At 37.9% G+C, this 12,315-nt stretch overlaps 1 protein-coding gene across 6 annotated transcripts in view; it reads left to right on the top strand.

The window, feature by feature from the left end:
* SEL1L2 (SEL1L2 adaptor subunit of SYVN1 ubiquitin ligase) overlaps positions 1–12,315 on the top strand; it is a 172,514-nt gene that overhangs the window by 112,723 nt on the left and 47,476 nt on the right. For all 6 annotated transcript variants that reach the window (XM_072634487.1, XM_072634483.1, XM_072634482.1 and 3 more), the window contains 3 exons: positions 1,887–2,041; positions 2,731–2,787; positions 9,021–9,089. In XM_072634487.1, coding sequence (XP_072490588.1) covers positions 1,887–2,041; positions 2,731–2,787; positions 9,021–9,089 — 281 coding nt within the window. The remainder of the gene's footprint in view (positions 1–1,886; positions 2,042–2,730; positions 2,788–9,020; positions 9,090–12,315) is intronic.

Below are 12,315 nucleotides of genomic sequence, written 5' to 3'. Positions count from 1 at the left end.
GGACCCACATGTACAAAAATTTTTATAGCAGCTCTTTTTGTGGTGGCAAAGAATTGGAAATTGAGGGGATACCCATCAATTGGAGAATGGCTGAACAAGCTCTGGTATGATGGAATACTATTGTGCAATAAGACATGATGAGCAGGCAGATTTCAAAAAAACCTGGAATGACTTATATGAACTGATGCTGAGTGAAATGAGCAGAACCAGGAGAACATTGCAACAATATGCAATGATGAACTATGATAGACTGTATTGTTAATGTATTTTTGCTTAATTTGAAGATCTTTCCCACTCATTAATAGGTCCATGTGACCTGCTTAAATCACATGGAAGCCTAAATCACATATGGTGGGAACTTGCTGAACGGGTAGAACAGAAAAGTTGGAGAAGAGTTGGGAGGAAGTTGGTGAGAGCAGTTAGGGTGAAGGAGAGAGAGGACACAGGCTAATAGACAGCTAGGACTGTGAGTGTTTGCTTGTGGGAAGGTTGCAGCAAGGGAGTGGGAGAGAAGGCTTGGGAATGGCATTGTACCCTGCAGTGCTAATGTATATTGATTTCTTGGTTACTATTATGGATTTGATTTTTCTAGTGTTGGGATTTGGCTTTCTGGTATCTGAATAAATGTTTTTTTTTTCTGCTTTCTATATGGAGTCTATTATACTTTGCAATTCAGAACTACATCAGCATATTCATTGTCGCCTTGGTCCTGTGAATATTGCACTGGTGATACACAGACTGAGCTTTTCTCAGCAATACAGTGATCTAAGATAATTCCAAAAGACTCATGATAGAAAATGCTATCCACATCCAGAGAAAGAACTATGGAGTCTGAATGAATATCAAAGCATTCTATTTTCACTTTTTTTTCTTTCTCATGGCTTTTCCCTTTTGTTCTGATTCTTCTTTCACAACATGACTAATGTGGAAATGTGTTTAACATGATTGAACATTTATAACTCATATCACATTGCTTGCCATCTTGGGGAGGGGAGAGAGGAGGCAGTGAGAAAAATTTGGTATTCAAAATCTTATTAAAGTGAATGTTGAAAACAATTTTTACATGTAATTGGAAAAAATAAAATACTATTAAGTGGGGAAAAAATAAAACATTTTGCTAAAATATAGGTAAATTTTATTTATAGCATTCCCCAATCTATCAGTCTAGTAACCCTATTTTAAAAAATGAAATGAGATTAGTCTTGCATGATATATGCTTGATAATAACTGTTTATCACTGTTTCAATTTCTAGATGTTCAATAACCATTGTTTTACATAGAGAATATTTGCACGTGTTTCATCCTTTGCTTTTTTTGAAAATCAGAACATCATTTGTCCTTCTCTAACCCAATGCTATATTTTCCATTCTCCATGACTTTTTAGAAATCACTGATGGGGCTTGGCAATCACAAATGTCAATCCTTTATGTCCCCTTAGATGTTATTTATCTGTACTTCCTGGACTGAACTCATCAAGGACAGCTAGGTGCTTTCTTACTATTTACTTGTTTCTGTTAGGGTTTAACTCCTCCGTATCATTTTTCTTCTATCTTTTTCCATCTAGAGGAATGTAGTGAGGTGATTATTTGTATAAGATAAAAATTCAGTTAAACTCAACAAATATTGTGTCCACTAAAGTCCACATACTTTGGTGATCTAGAAAGTTGGAAACAAATAACTAGGCTCCTTGGATATCTGTTTACAAAAAATACGCAAGAATCACTAAATTAAAAATAATGACAATTATATGCTCAGCAGCCTCTTCTGCTTTAGTTAGTTGAACAGGCTTTTGTGTAATTTAAGAATGATCTGCATAGCATTGTACTTTCTACTGTCATCATTCACGTATGTATATTTGATTATTCCTGGGTATGTTTCTTTCACAGTTGCTGATAAATTGGAAAAAAATGAAGGTGTCCCCGTGGAAAAAGTGACACTAGCTGACAGAACTGAAAATCTGAGTTTCAACAGTGAGATTCTGGATTGGGATGTATACCAATACTATAAATTTTTGGCAGAAAGAGGAGATACTCAGATACAAGTAATGTATACTAATGAGCCTCCACTTTTAGAACACGAAAAATAACAAGTGACTTGATTAACCATGCACCTATCTGAGTGCTGAAGGGAAAAATGTGTCTTTTTCTATCCCCCTAATGTTTTATCCATTGGCTTTCCTTAGCTTGTGTCTCCTACCAAACAACCTCCCTGAGGGCTACAAGTATGACTGTAATAATAAAATTGCAGCATTATTTGCATTCTATTTTTCCAAGTGAACATTTCTTTTGAAAAAAAAATGATTTTTTAGAGAGAAAAATAAAAGGCATCAATAAATATTCTCCTTCACTTAAATGGATTTAAGAAGGACCCATGATCAATATATTTTAGGGAATAATGTTGTAAAATCATCTCAGTGGAATTCCTGAAAGCATCGACTTAATTAGCCCCTCTTGTATAAGAACCTAGTTGCCACATTCTATCAAACCACCATACTGTTAGGTCTGAACAGCTGCGGCTAGCAATAGACAATTCCTGACGTATTTATAAGAGCACATCTCCTCAGCTCAGAAAAAGATGCCTAAGCTAGTAGCTTTATGCTGTCTCCTAAGAAACACAAAATTCAAGGAAGATGGTGAATCCCTGAAGAATCCGAATACCATAGCAACATGATGCATAACTGATTGTCCTTTCAGTGTTCAAGAAACTGATCATTTTAATCATTATCCTTAGGTATCTCTCGGACAATTACATCTAACAGGACGAAAAGGACTGGAACAGGATTTCTATGTAGGTACATATAAAATTCAGCCTTAAAATTGAATGGGATGTACCATTAATCTTAGTAGAGTTGTAGATGAGTTTGCCTTTAGGGCAAGGATTATTGATTGGGGATGAGGGTGGAAATTAGAGGGAAGGGGAAGAAGGATGGAGGGGACTTCAAAGAAGCCTATTTATCCTCTGGTTTTATCCACTACTTCTTAAGGGATACAAATCACCCAGGAATAACCTCCTACCTCTTCCTGTTCTTCTAAAAGATGTGATACATGAACAGAGGAATGATGTGGGGGCGGGGAAGGGGAGTGCTCAGGGCTGATTTGGTGGAAAGGAAAAATTGGCCTTTTTATTTCTTACCTCTAGCCCTGAAGGAAAAGCTAAGATATATGTCCTGGTACCTAAGTTTAAAAAAGGCCAAACTTCCCATCCTATCCCAGACTGCTGCTTATCTATATTATTGACTGGTAACATAACTAGACAGACAGGTCCTTATGCATAAGAAGGTGGCTGGGACAGCTTTGCAAAAGCTAAAAAAGGTGGCTAATGTAGTTTTGCAAAACCTATCCTAGCCCGTGCTGGCCCTACCCACCATACCAGGTAATATGATCCATGCATCCCTGTACTCATCCTGCTGGGGATTTGGCCTGGTCATAGATTCATTAGACATGGGCCTATATTTAGTACTAAAGCAATTAACTTAGAACATAATTAAAAATATTATTAAAATTTTTTCTGTATTTGCAAAGCACCTTTCAGTCATTTTTATTAACCAGTCTTCACCTTATTCCTGTGAGATTGGGAAAATAATTAACACTTTACATTTATGTTAAGAAAAATACATTGTTCATAGGAAGGTCTACAGAAGATGCCACAAGACAGAAATATAAGGGATAATTTCTAGAGCCTAACAATGTTATAAGAATCCAAATCTTATTTCAGGGGAGTGAAATAGGTATTTTTAAATTTAAATAAGTTTTATTGATAGCTTTTGTTTTTACATCAGTCATTTCTGAGTATACCCCTCCCTCCAACTCAGAGTTGAATCCACTCAACAGGGATTTCTTAAATGATACTTTTATAACACCATTTTCATTCATGCCACAGTCTTTGTCTCAAAGGACCATATACCCTATTTCTGTGTATTCTAAATTTCCTATTACTAAGTAGTAAAAACAACTATTCCATAAGGAACTCTACTTAAGAGAAAAATCAGCTAGTCCTTTTTGAGGATCTTGATTTATTTTTTATGAGTTATTTTTATTTTATTACTGAGGTTTACGTTTTATGTGAGATACAGTGAAGACTGAATAAGCCTCATAACAAATAAAGGTCATTTCATAAAATGTAATGAAATTGCTAGTCTATGCAATCTGAGATGGATGTATTATAGTTCTTTAATTTTTACATATCTCATAACCAGTGTTTTAGCTTCTTAAGTAAGGAATTCCAGAATCTTGTTGCCACTGCATTGGGCTGCTTATTTTAGATCGAAAGTCCAAGGCTATAATGGCCTTCTTCACATTAGTCTCCAGAGAAAAACAAAATCTTTGATCAATACATAGTGACAGTTTCGCATTTCCCATTAATAGTGAAACCTGATTCAGTACTTCTCTCCCTGCTTATTTAAGATCACCCATGCCTAATCTGTAAGAGGGAGGGGGGAATCTTTTAAATATTTTAGGTTAAAAAAAAATGTCCCATCTAAGTGCTGCAGGACAAATGCGGCATTGTGGTGAAATGGAAAGGCAATTGGTCTTGATGTCAGAATTCTTGGGTTCAAGGCTCAACTCTAACCCTTACTAGCTATGTGACCTTGGTCCCTTAACCTATCTGAGCTTCTGTTTGCTGATATGCAAAATGTAGATAATACTACTTACACTGCTGTACTATAGAAGTATCACATAGAAAAAAATGTTTTCTAAACATGACAGACATAAATGTGAGATGTTGTTCCAATGAATTTCATCAACCAAACACCACCCAACCCTTCCACTATGCCCTCTGGAATGCCTGTTCCATAGGCAATAAACTTCCCTTCATCCTTAATCTTTTTCTCCCCCATTCCTTCCATCTTCTAGCTACTATTAAAACCTGACTTTCTCCAGATAACACAGAACTCTTGACCATCCTTTTTAGGACTAGCTATGCCTTCAGTTGTTTAATGGTCAAGGCAAGAAAGTTGGAATACTTCTTGCTTCTCGTTATCACTTCCAGGTTCTTCCCCCTACCTCTATCTCTCACTAATTTATTTTCCTATGAGGTCCAGATATTCATACATACCACCCAGTCAAAAATCCTGGCAGCTATCTGGTCATCCCTTTTCCTTGCTCAATGAGTTCAGTACATGGTTCACACTTTTTCTCTGTTCCCCAACTCCTGCCCTCTCTTCCCCCCCCTTTTCTTTCCCCCCGATTCTCTCCCCTCTCTCTTTCCCCCCTCTCCCCCCCCACTCCTCTCTCTCTCTCTCTCTCTCTCTCTCTCTCTCTCTCTCTCTCTCTCTCTCCCTTCTCTCAATTTCTGCATTACCTGTCTTGATAATAGGGAAAATCAACTTTTTCCCAGACCTGTCTGAGCAAACACAAGGAGCAGAAATGCATCCGTTAGCCCAAACTTAGAGTGTCTTTTACTGTCTGACTAGATCTTGTCTTGGGTAAATCTTTAAGAAAGATTTCCCACATAGGTTGTTTTCTGGATAAGGAAGTAGCTTGGGTTGGGGAATGGCCAGGATAAGGAGACTCAATGCAATCTCATTATCAGTAATGTCCTTCTGAAGAAGACATTGAACTTGGGGAAAAGGGGCCTAGGGAAAGCTCTTCATCTCCAAGATAATGATCATAAAAAATAACTTTTCATATTAAATACATGAAAGAATACTTATATAGGTAGTGATATACATGTTTTCTTTTCTGATATATTTAAAGCTCCTTGAGGATAGTAGAGGATTTCATTTTTGTCCCTAGCACTGAAAACAGTACATTCATTGCAAATAGGAGCTTTAATAAATATTCATTTATTGAACAGCTTACCTACTCAGACTACATTCTAGACTGAGATGTATAAAGGGACCTTAGGATTCATCTAATCTAACCCCTTCATTTTACAGAAGAAGAAAATATGGCCCTGATAAATTGATCTTTTTTCCCCTAGTTTACACAGGTAATAAATGGCAGTCAAGATTTGAACCCTGAAACCCTGAGCTCAGACTCACTGTTCCTTTCCCTGTACCAGCTGTTCCCTCATATGATCCAAACATCAAAGTAAATCTGAGTTGGCTGATTTGCCTCAGAGTTGTAATTGCTCCAGAGGCAACACTTGAGTCATTTATTGGGCCACTCTCCCCATCATGGACTCCTGTGCCTCTCTTCACAGGATGGCCTCTCCAGCTACAGAAACACTTTTTTATCAATGAATCGAGGGGGTTCTTTGGCTAACTAGAACTTAACAAGCAGAATTCCAAGTAACTTCATGTAACCGCCATTTAGGGCATTCTGACTGATTAACCCAGCTCACTTACTGCTCTGTGGACACTGCCTTAAAAAATTAAGGGGAAATTAAGTCAAAGGGGCGTTTTTACCCCTCCAAAGACTTTTAAAATAATTTTTTTTAAAAAAGGTATGTGCAACTTTGATTGCATTATCTTGAATTTTCTACTCAGAATATTAAGATTATTTCTACTTGTAAATATGCACACAGGCTTAGAATACACTAGATTTGGCAAGTACATTTTGGGTGCCCAATAGTAAAATCAAAGAGGAACAATTAGAGTAGATACCAGGAAATACTACCAGATTTTCCAAGAAAATTTCCTCCCCTCCCCCAGCCCAATAAAGAAAACACAAGCAAAGCACTTCGGGGCTTCAGCCACTGTCAAGTGAGTAAGCTACTCCCTGGGGATAAATTAGGTATTTCAGAGAGATTCAGCAACTTCTTTGGGCCTCTAGGGCTATGTCATTTTGAAAACAACTCCCCAAAGGTTTAATTTGTGTCAGGGGGAGCAGTTTACTCTCTTATAAAGGCCTGGGTGCATTCTTGCCCTCTCTAAATAGTTGCTTTCGAGAGAGATACATTGTATAGATTTGGTAATAGAAGGGACCTTTCAGGTCATGTCATCCATTCCCCCTTTTTTAATATTTGAGGAAACTAAGGCCCAGATAGCTTAAATAACGTGTTCAAAGTGACACAAGTTGTAGAGAGTAAAACCACAGACCCTCTGACTCTAAGTCCAGCACTTGTTTCAGTTTACTGTATTACTTTCCAATCCTTTAGTCTGGCATTCTAAGCCTTCTACAACCTAGGCCCAAATTACTTTACATTACTATCCTTATACCTGTCCTAGTACTCTAGCCAAACTGTACGATTTAATGTTTTGCATACTTAATTTGAAATGTATAAACCATGAAATGGTTTATATTGCTTGCTCTTATCTACCATGCTTTCTGTGAGTCCCCAGTCCCCATCTTCTGTTTCTATTAAAATACTACTCATACTTCAAGGCTATGTTCAAATTCTTCATGAAGCCTTCCCTAAGTTGATCCCTCCTCTCTTTGAAATTATAAAATATCTCTTCTGTACTCTTTAGGAGGATGTCTGTGACACGTTTCAAGCTAAAATCTATAGCTGTGTATATCTTGTTCTCCTAGTAGATCATAAATTGCTTTAGGGCTGGCATCAGGTCTGTGTCATTTTTGTATGCCCTACACACCTAGTGTATATTAGCCATCTGATAAATATTTGTGATATGAATGAATAAATGTCTTAATATGAACAGGGGCATTTAGGTGTAATGGGGGAAAAATAAAGAATTTGAAGTCAGAAAGAGCTGAGTTCAAACCCTGCCTTTGATACTTTCTACTTGTACAACCATAGCAAATCACCTAACACCTCTAACAACTCTAAGCCTCAATTTCTCATCTGTAAAATGGTCTTAGTAATCTATAAAGTACTTGCTTGAAGAAGTTCTTGTGAGATAATGTATTTAAAGCATATATTATTATTATTAAGACTTTCCCCCTCCCCCCAGTCCCCACCATGATACTTTGTGCCAGTTTAAGTTCAATAAATAGGAACCAGGAAAGAATTCTGAGATAAGATTTTAGTTAATACACCTGTGAGAAATTCCTGTTTAACAGAATTATACATATTAGCTCTTTATATTTCTTTTGAGAGAACAAAAACTTACCTGCACTTCACCTCCACCACTGAGTATGAGGAACAAACTACTGCTACCCCACAAAACAGGTCTGAAGGAACTGTCCAGCTTTGATTAGTATAGCTGTTCCTTTTGATTATTCCAAGTAGAACATCATAAAGACCTTTCTGAAAAAAGAAGAGACTCGTTGTATATTCAGTTAAGCCCTGGTTCATTTTGGGGCCCCATTCAACTTATGTTCAATTTCTGGTGTGAATCAGATGTGTTGCCCCCATCTCTGGGGGTCTCCAGTTTCATTTAAAAAGGTATTGGTCTCAGGTTCATGTCTGTTAGAAACCCAATTTCAATTTCTAGTACTTCATTTTGTAGTGGAAAAGATGACTAGATGTATAGTCTAAGGGCATGGTATTGAATCTCAAGATGTCTTACTTACTGCAAGTATGACCGTAGGAGGTCACTTTGCCTCTATGGACTAGTTTATTCCACTATAATATAAGGATGTTGGACTAATTGACCTCTAAGTTTCCTATGGCCTCAACTGATTACTGAAGAAAACCATGGAACTGTGTCTAATTTGAGTGATTCTTCATCATTATAGGTCATAAACAGTACAAAAGATTTCCATAATTATCCATTGTTGACACAGACTTATATAATAGGGATACAAAGGTTTCAAATGACTGTCATCCCAAAGGTTCAAGATTTCTAGTCCATGAATACATTATTTTTACTAATGTTTTACACAAAAACATTTGTTTTACTGATACTGGTACCCTTGACTATGTTCTCACATGTCTGGGTGCCTCTATTCCAATTACAGAAAGAATTCTATTCTAGATCAGCAAAGCAAGTGCTCACTTCTTGTAGGAATTACTTTTCATCCTTCTTAAATCAACAGGAGGTGGTCAAGCATATGCTTTATTAATTTTTCACAGATAGCAATAGTTGTGCCTATAAATGTTAAACATATACTCCCACAATAGCCATTTTTATGGTTGAAAGCAAATTTTAAGCGTTCTCTAATGGAGAAAACTTAATTAGGCCTTTTCTTGAGCCTCTCTGTGAATGTCAGTGATGCTGTTTCCTTCTTTCTTAGAAAGCATTATACTACTTCTCGAAGGCGGCCAAGGCAGGAAGTGCAAATGCCATGGCATTTCTGGGAAAGGTACATATTTCATTTTGATTAATACTTCAGATTTTATTGTGACACATCAGGGGTGAACTGGAATCCCTATGTGAAAATAATAATATATAGAAGCAAATGATCAGCTGTGCTGCAGTTAGGGTTTTATGGGAACAAATAAACATAAAGGTCTAAAATGAAAAATATAGTAATTCCATATTATGGAGGACATCACTAAATCCATTTATTCTGGAAAATCCTGTTCTTTGGAAAACAGTATGTGACCTAATATGTGGGAAAAGAACTGCACAGGTCATCTGGTAAAGTAGTCCTCTATTCATGAGATAATAAACTCCAGCACAAAAAGAATCCATCACCTAGGGGTCTTCAAAAGCAAGTTAGACTTCTCTAACTTTAGGTGCTCCTCTGATACTACTTCTCTTTCTGTCCCCTGTCAATCCATATCTCTCTTTCTATTCACTTGAATCAGAATGCACATCCAGGCTCACCTAAGTCAGTAGAGTCAATAGCTCCTAATTTGAATTTCCCAAAGGTAGATTTGTTGCTAAGGTTTTGGGATTGTGTAGCTGTCTTCCTCTTTTCTTTCTCTCTCCATTAAAGAACTCTTCAAATTTCACTCTTGGGCTTGCCAATCTCTCCACCAATAGGTGACCAACTTTTTAAACTTTCTGTACCAATTTCCATTTGTAATCATGAGAGAGTGACTGCTTTTTTCCATATATTCAAGGTTGATGAACAGAGATCAGGGTGTTGAGGAACATTAATGTACATATTGAAGTTTAGGGAAAGAAAGAAAGGTACTCAGTTATTGATCCTCTTGAGAAATAAGGAAGGTAGATGGAGATAGGTGGATGGCTACAACAAGGATTTGGATTTAATGAACCTCAAAGAAAGAAAGATTGCTGAGTAACAGTGGCAAGGAGACAGAATATAAGTGAGAGTAGTATGTCATCTTGGGAGAATAAGAAATGTTTCAGGAGTTATGGGAGAAAGAAAAAAAACCAATGAAAAATCATTTATTAAGAGCTGTGTGCCGCAAATATAAAAGTGAAGATAATCCCTGACCTCAAGGAATATATATTCTAATAGGGAGAGACAACACACACATACTACAGGGGAGTGGTGATCACAGAAAGATATTTTGGTTTGGAAAAGATACAGGGATAGAGAGTGAAGCCAAAGTAAAGACATATACACTCTTTCCAATAGCAATGGCTGTGTAGATTTAATTATGGTTCCAGAACTGAGTAGCAAAAATGGTAAAAAGTACCTGAGCAGTGGTAAGGCAGCAGGAAGTAAAATGAAGCATCCCTGGAGCTGGCCTAAATCTACTGGCCTGGTTGAGGCATCCACCAGTCAGCACAGCAGAAACTTCAATGCAAGAGTTCTAGAGCTGAAAAGTCACGGCTTAAGAGTTAAGGGGCATGATCTCTGGTACAGGAGGCAAGGCATCTGTAAGAAGATGTTCAGAAAGTTAAGTGAAGCCTGGTTGGAGCTGGTCTATATAGCCTTGATATAGCAGACTATTGTAAGGTGATCACTAGTGTGTGCAACCAGTTTTCCAGTGTAGGAGTTTGAAAGCTAAAAGGTTCAAGTCCTCCACCATATGGTTTCTGGTGTAGGCAGAAAGGTAGCTGGTCAGGAATGCTGTGTCTCCTGGGGAGAGTCAGGTTTCAATCAGCAAAAGAAGATGGAAAGAGTGTTAAGTGAAAAGAGCCATGATAAAAGAGAATTTGTCATCAAGAGAGTGAAGGCTCTAGAGGGCACCAGGGAATGGGAGGGTAGAAGAGGATATAGGGTTGTGGAGGCAAAGAACTGAGAAAGATGAAGAAGAGACCTCAGGGAACATTTGGATGGAGAAGATTTTTTGCCATAGCACATATTGACTCTGAATCATGAAAGACAAGGGGAGCTGGAAAGTGATTTGTCATTGCATGGGGAATGACAGGGTAATTGAAAAGTACCACCTCTGAGCATCCTGGGATACCTGAACATGGAATCTGCAAGGGCTCTTACTAATTCTGTCCTTCAGAAGCTGAAAACTTCTTATAGTTATGAGACCCTACCAGGGAAGGAAAAATAAGTTAGCAATTCAATCCCTAGATGCTGGGCTGAGCTCATGCTCTGTGCACATCCCAGGATGGTAGGGAATGAGGCACACCAAGAAGATACTGCATGTGATGCCATCCCTAATATCCCAATCCCCTAGTCTCTAGGAGGTACTCTCTTTCTTTTCTCCATTACTTTAGGCATGCTGAACCTCAAGATCTGAAGGAAATGGTTTAGAATCATTTTCTAAGCAGATCTAAATGCCCAGAGACTGAAACTCACACCCAAATGAATGTGAGACCCCTTTAAAGATGGTCCTCTGATTTCTCTGGCTCCCAGAGGTCAGACTCCTCATGATTTTAAATGCCAACTAATAGAGGAAGAAATCTGGAGGAACTGAGTACTGTTCTAAGCATCTCATTTTAGGAAGGATCATTGTTGTTCACTTTTATTCTCAAAGAGGACCAATGACATCAGGAGGGTGACGTCTTGTCTTGCAAGTGAATTGGATTTAAGTGAGGCAGGGCTGTGGAAAATCATCAGCCTCACTCTCTCCTCCAAAGTCATCTGAGTCCAGTGGTAAGACAGAAGTCTGGACGACTGGAGACAGCCCCAGTTGCGATGGGAGACCCTGGTTTTTTGGATAGAAGGTCTTTCCCAGGTTTCATTTTGTCTGAGGGCAACACCCATTCAGTGATTAAAGGCTAAGTAAGAACTGAGGCAAAAGATGGCTTCATAAAATGTTGATTTCATACAAGAATCAATCTGGGAGGGGAAGACCCTCAGAGTTTCTGGCCAGAACAGAAACAATGGATATTTATAAAAGGTACTGATAAGCTGGAAAAAGGGTCCAAGGAGGTACAACCAAGATGTTGAGAGGATTGAAATATAAATCCCATTTGAAGAAATTGGGATATTTATCTAGGAAAAGAGAAGACTGAGCAAGGTCATGATAGCCGTCTTCAAGTATTTGAAGGGTTGTCATGCAGAAGGAAATTAGATTTGTTGTGTTTGATCTCAGAAGATGGAACTAAGAACAAATGAAGAGCAAAGCAGCAGAGAGACAGATTTGAGCTTTATATAAGAAAAAACTTCCTAAGAAATGGTGATGTCCAAAAGCAAAATAGGCAGACTGTTTTCAAAGGTTTCCCTCCACTAGAGGTTTTCAAGTAGTGGCTGGATGACCATTGGTTGGAAA

The sequence above is a fragment of the Notamacropus eugenii genome, chromosome 1, assembly GCF_028372415.1.
Source record: "Notamacropus eugenii isolate mMacEug1 chromosome 1, mMacEug1.pri_v2, whole genome shotgun sequence".
NCBI lineage: Eukaryota > Metazoa > Chordata > Mammalia > Diprotodontia > Macropodidae > Notamacropus > Notamacropus eugenii.
This window is presented reverse-complemented; position numbering and strand designations above follow the sequence as displayed.